We start from the raw sequence: 19,184 nt of genomic DNA, 5'->3' as shown, positions 1-19,184 counted from the left end.
CCTCCCCCTTTAACCCCACTGCCTTGGTCCCAGTCATTCCCAGCACACCCTCCCCTCCCCCCCTTCAGGTCTTTCCCCAATATTTGGTTGAAGTGTTTCCATTCCTCAGCCTCCGAATGGTGCATTAACATTTTTAATGCTCCTACGTGTAGGCGCTTATAGGGATACTGTAGACATGCACACTGGTAAAGCGTGTACATGGTTAACGTGCATTAAAAATGCTAACACGCCTATAACACAGCTTGGTAAACAGAGCCCGCAGAATAATGTGAAAAAGTGTGAAAAAATAGTAGTGACAGAATATAACACATTATTAAATCAATAATGAGTGGTGTTTCTTAAAATAACTACATTTGAAGAAAACATGGAAAGTAACTTGGAAAGTAACTCAGTGAGAATAAGAAATGTGTGCTGAAAAATTATAGGAGATAAAGAGCCCATGTAAAAGGCACTAAAGATAAAGTACCTGTACTTTGACAATAGATGTACAGCGATGAACTTGACTGTTTGTCACTGTTATTTAATGGATAAAGATACACTATATTTTTATCAATCTTTATTGAACTGAGGAGACCAAAATAAACTGTTATGTCTGAATACATAGCAGGAAAAAGTAATGCGTGAATGTCATGGTACTAAAGAAAATGAAAGGAAAATACCTTAACATTAATAATGAGCATTACTGTTGATATATATGAACAGCAAAAAAAAATTATAAACATCATCCAAAATGCTGAATATACAGCATAAAATGTGCAGTAGCGTATATACTATAAATTATAAAACAGTGCAACAGAATGAGTGTGAATTTCACCAAATGAAAAAACATTAAGTGCTGGAATCTAAATATCTAGAATCACTGCACAGTGTGTATATCTTTATAGATATATCTATACCAACACATGAAGTTAAAGATAAAAACAAATGTGGGGAATATCTACATTAATAGTTGATATCATGAGTGCTACCGCAGACAAGAGAACTAAATGCGCTATATATTTATACGACTTGTCTGAATACAGAAAAGTCAGCACATAGGCCATCGCAATAAACCATTTGTGAGATAAGAGCTTGATACACCATCCTCAAAAGCATTCAGATTTAAAAAAAACAGCCACAATCTGCTCACTGTCTGGCATAAAAAACAGACAAACAAACAAAAAAACACACACACATTTTACAAAATCTTCATAACTTTTTTTTTCCAACTTAAAGTATCTAACTTGACAACTAGCTCTTTCATCTGTAGTACTGGTGATACTACCAGAGTATCAACAGGAAAGGATAATGGCACGCTTGGGACACACCAGCTATTTCAACACTCAAGGCCTTCACTTCATCGTGTAATCAAACTCCCACCTGAGTGACAACTACAATGTTACCCAAAAGTATTGTGATGTGAGCATTATCCATTTATTAACAGGCCTTCAAACCAAACAAGTCAAATTTTCTAGAATCTACAAGATACAAAAAAAACAGAGTCAATATAACCAAAACATCAGAGGCAACTAAATGCCAGTGACTGCTCTCCACTTACATAGGCCCAAATATTCCTATCCAATAAATTGGAGAGCCAACACCCTAGAAGAACGGTGTGATCCAAATTAAAAGCAGACATTACATGTAATAGAACTAGTACCACCTGCTCCCCTCATGGCTCAAGCTCACCAAATGTAATGGTGCTAAAAGGATATTAGTTCCTGTTTCAACAGAAGCAGCTTTTAGCAGACTGCAAGGTGGAGGTGGGGGGAGGCATGCAGCCTGGTAGGGTACTGGGGGCTGAAAGGTCCTCAGATAATAGGGAAGTAACTGGGGGAGATGAGGGGTTTGAGACAGGAACACACTGGGGACAGAGATACTGTGTATATGGTGGAGAAATGAAGGAGGTGGGGGAGGTGGGGTGGCGGGGTGGGGGGCATTTGTGTTCTCTTAGTCATAGAATTTTACAACAGCCTTAACAGGTTGTAAGGGAGCTGTATCAGGGCTCAGAGGGTCTTCCTCCTCCTCCTCCTCCCCCCCTCCACTCTTCATTTCTGGGGCAGGAGACATGAGTCAATGGCTCTAACGTTTTTGTGCTGGCTCCTAGATTCAAGGAAAATTTTTATTTATTTTTGGCACATTAGTATATCCAATGTTATGTTGTACATCATTGTGAGCATTTCTAGAACAATGTCAATTAATATAATAGCTTATTCACACTTTTTATTTATTTATTTGGTTTTTGTTACAAACTTTTGCTAACTTGCAGATCAAGGCAGTTCACAATCTAAAAAATACAAACAAAAATAGAGAAAAAGAACTACTACTATCATTTCTATAGCGCTCGACACAACATTTTTATAGGAAAGAGCAAAATTCCATTCATACAGAATTAGGCTGAAGAAGAGAGAAAGCAAAAGTTGGTGACAGCAGAGACAAGGCAGAAGATTACAGATTGGGATGGGGAGAAAGGGGAGGGGATAAAAGAAAACGATTTGAAAAGGCATAATCCCAGTGATACGAGACAGACGATTCTGTATGTTCAAAGCTGGTCTCTAAAGCATTAGGGCACTAATCCTGCCATCACATATTGAAGACTTTCTATAGAAAATGCTTTAAGTTCTTCAGATCTCTTCTATTAATCTCCTAAGGCTCATAGCACAGAGGAGGGCTGGAATCATCACTGCTGTTTAAACAAGATATTATAGGCTCTTTACTAATCAACAGTCTACCTTGCAAAACAGTAAGCTCTGCAGAAAAAAAGTAGACCTTTACCCTTACCTTTTAGTGCCCAGAATCTGACCACCCAATTTAATTTTAAGCTTAAGCTGAGGTTTTGGAAGCCCAGAATCAGATTCCAAGGTCTCTGGAAGGAAGCCAGGGCTAGGCTCCTCCTGGTGATGCTTCTTCTTGTGTTTCTTGTGCTTCTTGTGTTTTTTCTTATGAGACCCATGTGTGCTCAGCTCAAAGTCAGCTCCTGTGAGAAATACATAGGAAAAGCCACCAATTTTTGCCACCATCTGTACAAAGATAACTGTAAGGCAATACACATATTGTAGCTATTAGGAACAGGTCTCTCAACATGAGAACTATGAAGCAGATCAGAGGGACTGCCAGTCTTGGATTTTCAGTTTTCGCTTTCAAGATTTTGGGTTTCCTCAAAACGATGAAACGCTAAAAGATTCTAACAGGCATGGGGTCCTCCACTAGCTATACATTCTGCTATTTGCCGCATTGAGTTTGTTCATCCCTCTGCAGATCCAATCTAAAACTAACACCATACAAAGTGAATCCGATTGCTTGACTGAATCTGCTGGCGAGTAACAAACGCATTTGACTACCACTACCCTCACATTCACACACCAAGCACACACTCACAACCGGGAACCCCAGCTGCACAGTCTACCATCTCTCCTCCTCCTCCTCCTCTGTTCCGCTCTCTCTGATCCTGCATGTCTACCCCTCTCCTCCCCGTCCGCAACTTGGCATCTATGCCCTCACTGTGAAGCCCCCACGCCACATCCTACCTTCAAGCTTATCCTTCAGGTCGCCCATGGTTATTATGAAGCAATTTTCTTTCTGCGGGGTCGAACGCCCCTCCCTCTCTAATGCAACGTCTTCCCTCGCCATGAACCTCCCCTTCAGACGCAACTTCCTGCTTCCGGCAAGGTAGGAGTCAGTCCAGCCAACTTAACCGAGGCCTCCTCGGGTGGTTAGATTAAAGGGGAGGTTGGAAAAAAAAAAAAAAAACAGGAGGTGAACTGAGCCTATCTAGTCCTATGGGGCCTGCTGCAGATAACTCGAGCGAAGCATTAGTAAAAGACCCCCCCCCCCTCTATAAGAGGTGAAGCCAGTAAACGGAGCTTGAAGCGGTTTTAGTACACACAAAACCAAACCAAACGCTATTGAAAACAATAGCAAAAGATTATTAGAAATAAGAGACTGCCTATGCGTGGTCAATCTGTAAAAAGTCAAAAGCTGTTCTATATAAAACAGATGGACAAATTTCAATGAGGATATCCTGTTTCCTGGTGGGGGTTCATCTTAATTATTCCTGTAATCTGCATTGGGAAGCCTGGTGTTATAAAGATGCTGGAATATATTGAAATTAAATGAAAGTAACATTAAACTCTTCTTTCATTGGGGTACATGGAATCACATCTTCATCTGTTCTCCCTGGACAGAGTATCTTGCAGCCACACAAATGAAGTGACTCTCCTGCGACGTCACTGACCCAGACCAATACCAAAGCATTAAGCTTAAACAGCTATCACAGTACACATGCGTGCAGATTCCCGCTCTAGTCCACACCTTGGAGGAAAGGAGAAACGGGCGAAATGATACAGACGTTCAAATATTTGAAAGGTATTAATCCGCAAATGAACCTTTTCCAGAGATGGGAAGGCGGTAGAACTAGAGGTCATGAATTGAGGGTGAAGGGGTGCACACTCAGGACTAATGTCAGAAAGTATTTTTTCACAGAGAGGGTGGTGGATATGTGGAATGCCCTCCCGTGGGAGGTGATGGAGATGAAAACGGTAATGGAATTCAAACATGCGTGGGATAAACAAAGGAATCCTGTTTAGAAGGAATGGTTCCGTGGAATCTTAGCGGAGATTGGGTGGAGACGCCGGTAATTGGAAACAAAAGGGGAGCTGGGCAGACTTCTACGGTCTACGCCCTGATCGTGACTGAATAGATAGGGATGGGCTGGAGTGTAAATTTTAAGGGGCTTTAATGTTAGCTTCAGAACTTAGTACAAGAATAGGAGGAACTATTTTTTCACTCAATGAATAGTTAAGTTCTGTAACTCTTTGCCAGAGGATGTAGTAACAGCAGTTAGCGTATCTGAGTTTAAAAACGGTTTGGACAAATTCCTGGAGGAAAAGTCCATAGTCTGCTATTGAGACAGACATGGGGAAGGCACTACTTGCCCCAGGATTGGTAGCATGGAATGTTGCTGCTAATTGGGGTTCTGCCAGAAACTTGTGACCTGGCTTGGCCACTGTTTGGAAAACAGGATACTGGGCTAGATGGACCATTGGTCTGTCCCAGTATGGCTATTGTGCCTCATAAGCTTCTGCGCTTAGCAACCAAGCCAGTATTCTCTATCTCCAGCAGGTGGGATAGCAGCTCCTGTGCACTATGGTGACTTCTTTGTGGCCTCCTGTCCTGCTTGCAGGTTCAGTTGAGTTTGGGGTTGAGATTATTCTGTGCCTTAGGTACAAATCTAATGGGCTAGGTCCCTCCCTGCTCAGCCTTTGCCACTTTCTACCTCATTATCTCAGTCTTACCTTCTATTTTTCTCCTGCCTCTATCTAAACCCACCCCCTGAAAAAAAAAAAAAAGCAGTCACTGTGGTTCTTCTTGAGAGTGCTTGTGCTGTGGGAAGATTGTGGGGCTTCAGTGCCTTGGAGATCACAAGACTAGCTGTTTTCTATTAGTTTATTTATTATTCTGTATCTGAGCCTATTGTGCACACTGCACAGGTAAGCTCTTGGCTATTGGTTCCTGCACACTTACATGCCACTTTTGCCTACTTTGGCCATCAGTACTCTATTTCCAGGAGTTCAGTCCGGCTCCGATGGCAGTTTTGGTGGGCTCAGCAACAACGGTTTCTGCATTTCGTGAGGCTTCGGTGGCCGTTTTGTTAGTGTGTTCCTTGCCCGCTACCATATCCCGGGATGTTGGTTTTGTGGGGGTAGAAGTCTTTACCCTGCTGTTTTTGCCTGAATTTGTTTTTTCACTACATCAGGTCTTTTTACTAAAGTCAGCTCAAGCTGCCTTTCCTTTCCCCCCTCATGTTGTTTCTGAGAAGCAGCTTCCTAAGAAATTAGATTCAGAGTATGGCTGGCCTTATGAGTGGAGTGCAGAACTGCCAATGCGACCGATCCACTCAGCGGGAGATTTAGGGTCCACCCCAGCTCTGCCCTGTCCTGCCCATTGCTCCACACAATGCCACCCATCCTGACCTGTTGCTCCACTCCAGCACAGCTGCTTCACGGCCAGCGGCAACAGGAATGGTCTCCCTGTCCAGCAGCAGCAGGAAATGTTATCTGCTTCCGTGGGTTGTGGGATCAGCGGCAGCAGGAGATGGTGCTTTATGAAGGTTCTTCCTTCTGCTGGACCGGGAGGCTCCTCGGGAGAGAAATTACCAGCAAAAGCTTGAGTCTCCTGTTGGAAGCAGGAGACTTGGCGGGTCTGTGAGTGGAGAAGTGAACATGCTGGATATGGCCAATATGTGTAGTGGATGACAGAAAATGTAGTGTTTTAGGGTCAGATGGGACATTGATATAAATGTTTAAGTCACCCAAGATAAGTTGGAGAAGCATTGGGATGCATCACTAAGTGTCTGGTAGAGTGTGCCACACAGCAGTATCTGCTGACAGGGAGCAGCAGAAGATCAAGAGATGGAGCAAGAGAGGATATGCAGTATGCACTCAAAGTACTTCAGGGTAGGTAAAAGTAGAGAAGGTAATTTCCTGTGCAATGAAATGGACAGGAGAAAGATGGTCAGGCCACATCCATATCTGGAGGATCATGAGGAATGAAAAGTTGGGAACGCCAGGAGAAGGCATTGGTATAGGTAAGTTTTGTCACTCAGTTTAAGCCAGTTCTTCATCAGACAGAGAACCTGAAGATGAATAGAAGTAGGAGGTCACTGAGTAAGGCTGATGTAGAGCAAACAAATCAGCAATTGAGCAAGCCAGAGACAAATTGACTCACTGGGAAGTTGGGGTGGTTTGGGTACAGTTGATTAATTGCATTATGGGTGGTGATAAGTTCAGTGCTCAAGGGCCAAGAATTCCGATGAGCATGGATACCTCGGTAGTCATCAGGGAGAAGAACAGGTGGGAGATTAATCCAGGAAAAAGAAAAAGTTGCTAGAAATAACAAAGTCCACATTTCTAAGTAAAGGTTCCAAGGGGCTCATCCTAAGGAGCATGACCTGCTCCTTGGGCGCACACCCATGGCATGGGATGCTGCCATGATCTTGATTATACAGGCTCTTTCCGGGTGGCTCAGCTTACATTGATTATGTGACTTGTGTCATGTAGGATGTCGAGGATGCGGCACAACGGTAACAGCACGCAGTGGTATCTGTTGAATGCAAGGGAGATACACTATTACAAATTCCAATTGAACAATTGTAGAACAGGGCAAGAATAGTATCAGAGAGAGGAGAAATGCTCAATATGGTGAGAGTAAAGGGGCAGGAACACAGGGATGATGCTAGGCAGGGCAGATAGGAATGCAGCGAGAAGATGGATGGTGGGCAGGGAGAGGAAAAAAATGCCACATTGATAAGGAGACCCTGGCAAGACATTTAAAAGAAGACAGAGGAAGGCAGAAACCAGAGACTGTGACTAACATAATTAGAAAAATAAAATGAACAGACAACAAAGATAGAAAAAGGAATTCTATTTTCTATTTACTGATTAGGAAGTTTTGGGAATATACATCAGCCAGAACTGGTTTTAGACATGGCTAGGGCCTGCATGAAAACCTCCAGCGTAGCAGTGGTAAGTCTGCAGCTTTAGGATTGGCATACCCTTGGCATTTCAGATTACAAGGACATTACTTGTAGCAAACATGTGCAGCAGTGCCAAATTACTTATTTCCAGGAGGGAGAAATAAACCAGTCCTGGATTTCTGGCAATCCCATTCTGATGTGTTATAGGATCTACAGCCAGTGGCATAGCCAAAACTGCCATTTTGGGTGGGCCCAGAGTAAACAGGATGGACCCTTCCAAAACTCCCCCCTCCTTTTTGTCCTGCAACCCTCTCCTTCTGTCCTGCCCCAGCAAATCCCTTTCTCTCTGAACCCCTCTCCCCATTCCACTCGACCTCAGAACTGTTGCCGCCAGCATCAGCTTATATCCACTTCCTGTGCCAGCCCTAACCCCGCAGGCTTCCCTTTGCCTCATTTTACCCTTGATGACATCTTGTTTCCTCTTTTGATGGGACATGGCAGAGGGAAGCCTGCGAGGTCGCTGCCAGCAATAGTTCTGAAGTAGAGCAGGGAAGGAGGGAGGTTCAGAGAGAGGGAGGATCACCAGGCCACAGACGAGGGAGGGGCAGATTCAGGGTACAGGATAGGGAGACAGGGGTGCAATAGCTCTCTGTATGTGATATTGACTACACAGCTGAATCTTGCATGCATGGTTTTCAAATGAGGATCAGGACTGTCCCCATTCTCACCTGGGGCTAACAACAACATGAAATTTCCCAAGGGCAAATTATGTAAACAAAAGAATGGCTTTGCTTTGTTGAAAATCAGAGTGTATCATTTCACACAAGAGTAAATTGGAACTTTTGAACGGTAGCGCAATGTAGAAAAACACTGTGTAAGAAAAAAATCCATAATTTTCTATCCCATAATAAGAGTTAATTATTAGCTATCCTAAGTGTAAACAGCAGATAAAAGTTTATTCAGGTGAAGTTATTTCCCACCTGGGATGAGGAAAATTGTTCCAAGAGGAAGAGTCTGCCACCAATAAAAATAGCAGGCCTGGAAAAAAGAGCTTGCCACTCTCAGGTCACCCCCCCCCCCCCCCCCCCCCCCATTTTCCCATCCCTCCCATAGGTGAGACAGCTGTAAAACGGGCAGGCTGGGTGCAGGTGACACAGTTTCATGCACCATAGAGACGTTGGGAGGTGGGCTGTAAAGTAAATATTTCCAGCCCCATGATGTAGTACAGTGATTCGGTGTTTCAGGTTCCAGTGCAGGGAAAAAGTGTGATGGGTTCCCAGAGGCTGGTAGCTCATTTTATTGTGTATGTGCATGTGGGGAGGGGCAGAATTAAGTGACTGACTCAGAGATACTGAAAATGGTCCATTGCAAAGAGTGAGATTGAAGACCACTGATTGAGGTTTTCTAGTAGTGCATCCAGGGTATAAATTTAAAATATCTGCATGTTTTGCTTTCTAAATGCTGCTGAGGCTTTAGGCCAGGGGTGAGCAACCATGGTTGTTGAGTTCCACAACCCAGATGCGTGTTCAAGATTTACACAATGCATATGCATGAGATCTGCATATGCAAATCAATCTCAGGCACATTTATTGTCGAAATTGAACACCTGACTAGGTTGTGGCCCTCATGGGCTGGGGTAGCCCACCACTCTTCTAGGGCAATAGATTGTGGACCCTGACATAGAGGGCAACAGTCCTGCATCTCCTCTCTTTTCGCCTCCCTTCCTGGTCCTTGTAGTCTAACATCCCTCCATTTTTCTCAATGCCCCTATCCTACCTTCAAAGGTTGTATTTAGAACTAGAATTCACTGGCAGAGTCAGCAGCACTTCACACATGCTGCCTTCAGCCAGTCCCAGAGCCTTCCCTCTGCTGCATTCCATCACCTCTGATGCAACTTCCTGATCAGGCAGGGCAGGATGCAGCAGACAGAAGGCTCCAAGGCTATTTGCAGGCAGTGTATGCTGCTGCCGCCGCCAGTGACTTATAGGCTAAATACTAGTTTTGAAGGTAGAACAGGGTGGGAAATGGGAGGGAGGGATTTAAGGGAAGGAGGATAGAGAAAGATATGCTGCATCACAGGGGAGAGGAGAATGGGAAATGCAAGACACCCTTTATACAAGGGGCCCCCAAACTATTGCTCTAGAGCCTCAGCAACAAAGAAAATCATGCAGATCTTTCCAAACTTACATCCATGCTCTACTGTAAAACCTCAGTAATTGGTCTTCAGTCTCACTCATTATAGTGGTGAAATTTATTCTTTAGGATGGGCCATTGTAGGGGTACAAACTCCTGTCACAAATAACAGGTGTTTTACAGACCTGGGGTATTGTGAATACCTATCATCAATTTTGTGGTGCTATTTATTTATTTATTTTAGTTACATTTGTACCCCGCGCTTTCCCACTCATGGCAGGCTCAACGCGGCTTACATATACAGGTACTTATTTGTACCTGGGGCAATGGAGGGTTAAGTGACTTGCCCAGAGTCACAAGGAGCTGTGCCTGATGTGGGAATCAAACTCAGTGGCATGGAGGAGTGGCCTAGTGGTTAGAGCAGTGCCTGCTAGATTCTATCTGTTAATGCTGTGGTACAAAGTTTTTAAAACTAAGTGGAGAAGACTATGGAGACTAGTTGATAAAATTTGCTTTTTATATTTTTATTTTGCCTAACACTAACCTACAATTCCTCCTTTAAACCCCAATCTTTAAGTTCCCAAAGCACAAAGCAAAATAGCGTTCACTTACCAGAGAAATGTCCTCTTCTCTAGGAACTTCTCAGAAAGAAAGTTCAGTGGCACCTTTCCTCTTTATATAGTTTTGAATCTAAGGGGTCTTTTTTAAAACAGGCTGTTTGAAGCTGACTCAGCAACCAATGCAACTATTCTACTTCCCCACACCTTAATTAACACTAAATTGAGGTCGCTGGATGAGCTACCTCACCAGCAGCCAAGGAACAGAAAATAACTGCCTTTTAGAACAAGAGTTTTTGGCTGTTTAGTTTCTACCTCTAGAAAAGGTTTCAGTTTAAAACTATGGGGAAAGGGTTTGTACACTATCAGGCTTATTTTCGAAAGAAAAGGGCGCCCATCTTTTGACACAAATCGGGAGATGGGCGTCCTTCTCTCAGTGTTGCCCAAATTGGCATAACTGAAAGCCGATTTGGGCGTCAACTGCTTTCTGTTGCGGGGATGACCAAAGTTCCTGGGGGCGTGTCGGAAGCGTAGCGAAGGCGGGACTGGGGCATGCCTAACAGATGGGCATCCTCAAGCGATAATGGAAAAAAGAAGGGCGTCCCTGACGAGCACTTGGGCGACTTTACTTGGTCCATTTTTTTCTTACAACCAAACCTCAAAAAAGTGTGCGAACTGACAAGATAACCACCGGAGGGAATTGGGGATGACCTCCCCTGACTTCCCCAGTGGTCACTAACCCCCTCCCACCCTGAAAAAAAAACAACTTAAAAATGTTTTTTGCCAGCCTAAAATGTCATATTCAGGTCCATCGCAGCAGTATGCAGGTCCCTGGGAGGGGAGGTATGTGTGTGTCAGCGAAGGCATAGAGAAGGCGTGGATGTCCTTCTTTCAAACATTTTGGATGTCCTGAATTGCCCCCCCCTCCCCACAGGGACAGCCAAATTTCAAGGGAGTTGAGTGGAGGAGTGGCCTATTGGTTAGAGCACTGGTCTTGCAATACAGAGGTGGCCAGTTCAAATTCCACTGCTGCTACTTGTGATCCAAAATCAAAATAAATAAAAGGGGTGTCAGAGGCATAACAGGCATGGATGTCCTTCTCACAGAAACATCCACATTTTGGTCGTCAACTGCCATCGCAGGGACGGAGGCATAACGAAGGACATCCTCAACTGCCGTTACAGGGACGGAGGCATAGTGAAGGACGTCCTTCAACCATACTCTAAAAAAAAAAAAAAAGACGTCCCTGACGAGCACTTGGACGTTTTCACCTGGACTTGTATTTTTCTAAGGTTGTAGATGGCAATTTATTTAAGGTTGTAGATGGCTATTATACACGCAGCTTGTCTGCATGTATGAAGCCATCTTTGGCATGTGCAGAGCAGTCAAGCATAATGCTTGGCTGCTTTGCACTGGCTTTCCCTCCTTAGGAAGGAAATCATGTGCAAATGAGATAACAGTGAGCAGCTCATTTACATGCGATTTCCTTCATGCATGCCCGTTCCTTTCCAAATCGCTAAGGGATCGGTAAGGGGAGGGCTTTTTCCATTCAGTTAGTGCATCAGTTAGTCCACTGCAGTGCCCCCTAGGGTGCCCGGTTTGTGTCCTAGCATGTCAGGGGGACTAGTGCACTAAGAATGCTGGCTCCTCCCACGACCAAATGAGTTGGATTTGGTTGTTTTTGAGATGGGCGTCCTCGGTTTCCATTATGGCTGAAAACCGGGGACGACCATCTCTAAGGTCGACCATCTCAACATTTATGTTGACCATCTGTAAGGTTGACCTAAATGTTGAGATTTGGGCGTCCCCGACCGTATTATCAAAATGAAAGATGGACGCCCATCGTTTCGATAATATGGGCTTCCCCGCCCCTGCGAGGACACACTCAGGAAAACTTGGGCGCCCAGTTCAATTATGCCCCTCCACGGCAACTAGTTAGTGATGCTTGCTTTTCTCTCTCTTTTTATTCCCCCCTTAATACTAAATTAGATCCTGCTTGCTTTTCCCTCTCTCTCTCTCTCTTTTATTCCCTCTTAATACTAAATGGACTTGGGAAAAATCCACAATCCCAGGAATAACATGTATAGAATGTTTGTACGTTTTGGAAGCTTGCCAGGTGCCCTTGGCCTGGATTGGCTGCTGTCGTGGACAGGATGCTGGGCTCGATGGACCCTTGGTCTTTCCCAGTGTGGCATTACTTATGTACTTATGCAGTGCCTGCTAGATTCTATCTGTTAATGCTGTGGTACAAAGTTTTTAAACTAAGTGGAAAGTATTTCCTCCACGTTCCCTTTACTCTTCTTTTAATTCTCTTATGGGCTGATGCTCAGAACTCCTGTGGTAAGCCAACAGTGCAGAAACCTAGCCTGCCAATGCTCAAAGGAAATGGTATTCAAATTATATGTCTGCTGTAAAAGTGAAAGCAAGGGGGGGGGGGGGGGAAAGCGCTTGGCACATGCACTGAAGAGTTTCGCAGTTAGCTCAGCTCCTGTACCTGGCAAACCCGAAAGTGAAGCACACATTGGCATCTGTTTTCTGCACTTTTAAATCTTGAAGGCATATATTTAAACGCAGTAAACAGGTGCCAATATGTGTTTTTACTTTTGTGTTTCCTCTGACTCACACACATTTGTCTCTCACTACCAGAGCATAGGGGTTCATACGGGCTTGCTTCTGTTTCCAAATTATAAAAAAAAAAAAAAACAGAATGTTTTAAGGAAATAATCATGAGAAATACTCTCTTCAAACACCCTAACACCTATTCAATGCTGGTGTTTTCAGCGGTAAGGCAGCTTTGTTTTGTGTGCTGTTCCGTTAGCATTGGGATGGAATAGGAGATGACCAACATCCGTTTCACTACATTAGCATGCTATCTGCGCTAATCTTTGGTGCACATATCTCCCACGTAGCAGCGTACCAAGGGCGGGATGGTGGGGCTTGTCCGCCCCGGGTGCACACTGCTGGAGGGGTGCAGAGAGCAGCCGCGCACCTGTCGGCTCCGCTGGTTCCCTGCTCCTTCTGCCCTGGAACAGGTTACTTCCTGTTCCGGGGCAGAGGGAGCAGGGAGCCGAGAACCGCGCGGCTGCTCCCAGCAGCTAAGAATGCACCCGGGTTTTTTTTAATGCGCCGTGGGGGGTGTCGTGCTGCACCTGGGGGGGGGGGGGGGTGCGCATCGGTGATCCGCCCCAGGTGGCAGCCGACCTAGGATCGTCACTGCTCCCACACTAGAGCCTCTAAGCATTCTGCACTCACTAGTGCGGATGCTAGTCTGGCACTAGTCACCTCTAGTGTTCGCGTTTGGTTCTGAACACTGGCCCATTAATGTCTAATTCTGCTTTCAATAATATAAATCCTTCCTTCCTTCTCTCATCTTTATTTCAAGGTGCCACCTCATCCAAACATCTCTGTAATACTTGTTCCCAATTATCTACTACTGAATCCACATTATTCTTGAAACTTCACCCTATCAATAAAGCCACTAGTACTTCTATTCTTCTTACCCTCCTGACTCTTCCTAACCTCCCCACTACATCGATAAAAAGGAATCAAACAAGCCAAGGTAATCTACTCAAACCATATAAAGAAAACACCCCCAAATTGCATTTCCTCTGGTTTAATCAATGTCTAAAATATGCCACTTACTATGGGTAGGAAAATCTACAAGTACACACTGATCCAACCCCTGATGACTGGAAAGACTTTAGCATCCTAAATCATCTAGATGCAAAATGAAAGCACCTAGTACCCATAAAAACTGATACAGTAAATTAATATTAGCTATCAAATCTAGAATTTCCTGCCACTTTCCCACATCATTGCTCAGAGACACAAACATAACCATCAATCCCCCCTTCAGCCCATCTCTCAAAACCCACTGAACTGCCACAAAACAAAATTCCTATTTCAAAATCTGAACCACCTCTGACACCCCTTTATTCCATAAAGGCTTCTAAAATTACTTTATATCTAGTAAAACAAACTTAAACAAATCTGCTCCCTTGTACCATGATAACTGCTAAAAACTCCAAAGAATACTGAGTAATAAGATTGTAATCACCAAACCCTTCTTCCCAATGGACCACATAACGACCACCCTACCTCTCCAATCGCATCTCTTCCTTTTTGGGTTTTTTTTTAATCATACTCAAAACCCCATTCCTCTCCCCTGTTCCTATCTAAACCTCCATAAGTCTTCTGACCTATGACAATCTAAATATTATTTTCCTCCATTTACTCCCATGAAAGCACATACTTGGCCCTTTCAACAATGTAGTTCTCCATACCAAACCATTAAAAAAACCCCAAACACAAAATAGAACACTTCCCCACAATCACATTATCGAATCACCCCAGAAGTACCAGCAATAATCCTTCCATGGTTGGAGTTGGTTCTTCCTGGATGTCTAGTTGCTCTTGAAGAAGCTCTCAAAGGGGCATATTCCCCTTTGGTATGCCCAACCACAGATACAAAAATCCCTCCAGATATTTGCAAGCCCTTCAGAAGTGACATCAATGGAATGGACAGATCTTCAGCCAGGAGATGCTACAATGACAGTAGCTATAAATATGCTATTAGAGAAAGCAAGATTGTTCCACTGTCCTCTCTCCCACCGTTAATAGGTCCCCCCCCAGAATGTTTTTGTGACTCATGCTCCTGGTATTTTTTTTTCTCCTCTCTTTCCCTGTCCCATTTGAGAATCTGATCTTAACCACCAAGCTTCCATAGGTTAGTCCTTCAGTGATTGCTCTAAATTACGAAGTGTCAATTTTGCAACATGCTGCTATGCTGTCCTCTCACTTTAAAGCTCAAATACAGGCTATAGATGTAAGCAACTTAGCACAAATTTATACTGGATATGATAAAAATTGTATAGGTGACAAGTGTATCAGAGCACCAAAATGTTCCTCTACCTTTAAAAATTAGGAAATTGTTGCCTTCCCGCCACACACTCCCAGTGAGTAGATATTTCCATCTTTCTTCTTGGAGAGAAGGCTCTGCAAACTTGAAGCCAACCGAGTGGTTGTTAGATTCCAAGAAGAGGGGGGTGGATGAGTGCTGCCAAGGAATAGAAAGGAATTTCCCTTCTCTCCAGGAGCAGCTCCAGGATGTCTCCCATATTGGCCAGATCAAAAACAAGAATGTAAGAGTACAGAAGCTATAGCAGCTGGAGAAGTTTGAACACCCACCTGGTTACAACAACTAGTTTCAACAAGAATTCTGAAGATTTCAAGCTGAGGTTGTTTTCTTGTATCACTGAGAAAATTGGAAGACTTGAAAAGTGCATCCTCATCCTTCCAAGCTGCAGGCTAGTCTATATAGGACCAAACCTTGGTGCCTCCTCTGCAGCTAGGATAAAAGACTGAGAATTTTGGATATTTTTTTCCTGATGCCTTTGCTCCAAGATACAGAAATCTAAAGAGGATAGTATTTTTGTGATCTTTAAGAAAGATCCCTGTAATAGACATACCAATGCACTTTACCCAAATCCTGGGTGAGATTCTGCAACTTGTGTAGTGTTTTTTGTTTTTCTATTTTGTTATGTGGCTTTTATGGAAGAAAGAGAAGCTAGGTGCTGCCTAGCACGAAAAGAGAGTGACTTGTCTTAAAAGAGTATCATAAGGAGTGGGAAGAGAACTCTGGTCTGTGCACAGGAGGTAGTCTGCCTCAAAGAAGAAAAGATGATTGCTCCTGCTCGAGAGTATGCTAAAGAAAACTAGCATTTTGGATTTGCTTTATGTTTTGAACCATTAATTTATAGTTTTGTTGTTGCATGCCAGTCTTGCTTATAAGGGAAATTCACCAAAGATGATTTTTGTGGGGGTTAAACAAGGAAAAGTCTTGTTGGTAAGGTCAGACAGTAAGAGCTTTGGGGGTATGTTGCACCCCAATCCACCAGGACCACTGTTTTCTCAAATAACCATGGCAGAGTGGACAAAACACCCAGTCGCAGGGCTCTTCAGTTTGGAGAAGAGACAACTAAGGGGAGTTATGATAGAGGTCTATACAGTACTGAGTGGAGTGGAACAGGTAGACGTGAATCATTTGTTTACTCTTAATAAAAACGCACACAATAAAGCTAAGTAGCAGTAAATTTAAAACAAACCGGGAAAAATATTTCTTCATTCAACTTGTAGTTCAACTCTGGAACTCAGTGCCAGTAAATCTGGAAAAAGCAGTTAGTTTAGCAAGGTTTAAAAAAGGTTATGTTGGAGGGGGTGTGGACAGAGGGGTACTATGGGGCATATCTGGTGGTCTTGTGTAAAGGTGCAAGCTTTCTGGAAAGCGATTCAGTCTAGACTCCAGTGTTGGCTTTCCAGACCTGTTAGGTGGTCACCTGAATATTTTCTATTTCTGGGTAAACCTCCAGGTCTAGCTACATCTCAGTCACTGCTTGTTTGCCATGCTATGTCAGCGGCTAGAGTCACAGTAGCTACCTACTGGAAGACCCCACAAGTCCCTTCTTTGGTTAAGTGGTTGAATAAGTTGTGGTATATTTGTGAAATGGAAAGATTGAGGGCTATTCGTTGTAAAACTATATCTAAATGGGAGGTGATTTGGGAGCCTTTTATTTCACATTGTTCCTTTTAAGCTTAGTATTTTATGGAGGCAGGTTTTTTTTCCTCTTCCCTTCCCCCCCCCCCCCCCCCCCCCCCCCTTCTTCTTTTACACCTTCCTTCTAACTGTAATTGTGTTTGGGGGTTATATTTTAAAAAATTCCTATAAAACACAGTTGTTATATTGTGTTCTATGTAATATTACATGGGGGTATATGATACTTTACTGCTGTTTACTATTGTTTGCGTATGCTGTTGTGATTGACTGTTTGTATTATCTCTCATTATTTAATAAAGACTTCTTTAATTTCAAAGCAAAAAAGGTTTGGATAATTTCCTAAAAGTTTATAAGCCATTATTAACACGGACTTAGGATACAATATGGCCTGTTTGCTATGACATCAAGGATGGGATCTATTCCTAGCACTACTTTACACTGTTGTTATGATTGGAGTCTGAACCCCTCTCAAACTTACCTCTTTCCTGGGAGTCAGCTTCTTAGCTGGCTTCTGTTTCTTTCTCTGTCCTTTCTGAGCTGGCTCTGTCTCTCTGTGCTGGCAGCTTCCAGCAGCAGGGCTCTAATTGTTTCACTATACTGCACCTGTGTGGGTAGTCTGAGTTGCTCTAACTCTCTTTGGGTGTACTGGCTTCAAGTGTTTCACGGTTTTGCATTGGTGTGGGTTGGGCCTCTCTGGGTCAGTGTGCTTTTGCCTAGGTCTAGGGAGTGTGACATCATCAGGGAGGGCCTTGATAAGGAAGTGGTGTTGTTTCCTTCAGGGCCTTTGCTTTAGGTAGGGTGGTGCAGTGTGCACTTCTGACTTTGTGTCTAGTTTCCCTGCTTGCTTTTGCTAAGGGCCAGGTTAGTGTTAGTGCAGTGTGCACTGGTGACTGTGTGTTTAGCTTTCTTGCTTTTCCCTCTTGGTTTTGGAAGCATTGCTGTGTGTAGGGCTTTGGAAGCTCTGTTTCTGATAGAAGTACTTCAGGGTTTGGTGTTGTTAGGAACACTGCAGAGTTTGCTGTTAGAAGTACTTCTGGTGTTTGTGCTATTGGGAGCATTGCAGTCTTTGCTGTTGGTGTTTGGTGCTTATGTTTAATCTCTTTATTATAATTATTATTATGCCATTCAAAATGAAACACAAAATTGGAAATCTTTGAAAATTATACATTACAGAAATATCATATCATAATAGGATTACTTGTATAATACTTATTCCACAATATTGATCCAAGAATTAGGAAATAAATATTCTTAAACTAAAAGAAAAAGAATAATACTATATTCTAGAGCGGAGGTGATAACTAGGGCTACAATCAGACAGTTGCATGAGTCTGGTTAGCTAATACAGAGGGGTCACTCATTCTTTCTTTAGCAATAACAAATTCTTGAAGCTTTTGGGGGTCTGTAAACAGAAAATGATTAGATTTATAGGATATCATGCATTTACAGGGAAACTTAATGAAGAAAGTCGCCCCAAGGGCTAGAACTCTCGGTTTAAACGCCAAAAGTTCCTTTCTTCTTAATTGTGTCTCTCTAGATAAATCAGGAAAAATAGATATCTTCTCCCCCATAAAAACTTCATTCATATGATGGAAATATAAACGTAATATATTCATTTTGTCCATTTCAAAAGTGAAGGAAACTATCAGTGTTGCACGTTCTGGTTCCACAGATGTTTCTAGAAATTCAGTAAGATTAAAGGATTCTTTAGGTGGTTTCCCAGATACACTCGATTTTCTTTTTATATAATAACTTTTTATAATTGATGGATAATTATCATTTGTGAAACCAAGAACTTCTGAAAGATATTTCTTAAGTAGTTCCGTAGAAGAGATAAATGCTGATATCGGAAAGTTCAGAAACCTTAAATTATTTCTTTTAAGTTGATTTTCCAGTACTTCCATTTTCCTTACAGAAACATTTTTCTCTTTAATCAAAGCAGTTATGACCTCTTTAGAAGAGGTCATCTCTTTCTCAATTTTTTCTAGATCGTTCTTTTGACCGTCAACTTTAGTGGACAATTGCAAAAAATTATTTTTAAGTTCAACCGTCTCTCCTTGGAGAGAATCTGAAATTTTCTTTAAGGACGAGTTCACTCCCTGTATTGCCTCCCAGAGAGTGTCCATCGTGACTGTAATGGGTCTTACCGAGACGCAAAGATTTCCAGAAGTACTTTCTTGAATCTGGATAGGCGACGAGGTCGCCCTCGAGCCCCCAGGAGATGTTATAGCCGAAGAAAGTTCAGTGAAGGAGCCCCCTCCGCCAGCGTGGTTGACTAAGCCGAGCTCGGACGTCCCCACGAGTGCACTATCCACAACACTGCTTCCGGGTTGCGGCGGGGTCTGGCCCTGTGAGGGAGGGCTGAGAGTAACTCCCTCAATGCTACTGTTCGCAGATAGAGGTGCGATTATCGCCGAAGTAGCCTCTAGATTCTCCATTACCCAGATTCCAAATGCCTCCAAGGTAGGTTGGCGTGCGATGGGGTTTC

The 19,184-nt window shown here is 43.3% G+C and overlaps 1 protein-coding gene across 1 annotated transcript in view; it reads right to left on the bottom strand.

Annotated features, from left to right (window-relative positions):
• The window catches only part of INO80B (INO80 complex subunit B), a 34,782-nt gene extending 31,062 nt beyond the window's left edge, over positions 1-3,720 (bottom strand). Inside the window, exons 1-2 of the mRNA XM_030190898.1 lie at positions 3,507-3,720; positions 2,761-2,956 (exon numbers count right to left, since the gene is read on the bottom strand). Coding sequence (XP_030046758.1) covers positions 2,761-2,956; positions 3,507-3,609 — 299 coding nt within the window. The 5' untranslated portion in view covers positions 3,610-3,720. The remainder of the gene's footprint in view (positions 1-2,760; positions 2,957-3,506) is intronic.
• Between the last annotated feature and the right edge of the window lie 15,464 nt (positions 3,721-19,184).

Source organism: Microcaecilia unicolor, chromosome 2 (assembly GCF_901765095.1).
Source record: "Microcaecilia unicolor chromosome 2, aMicUni1.1, whole genome shotgun sequence".
NCBI classification, from domain to species: Eukaryota; Metazoa; Chordata; class Amphibia; order Gymnophiona; family Siphonopidae; genus Microcaecilia; species Microcaecilia unicolor.
Note: the sequence above shows the minus strand (reverse complement) of the source record. Positions and strands in the feature narration are given on the sequence as shown.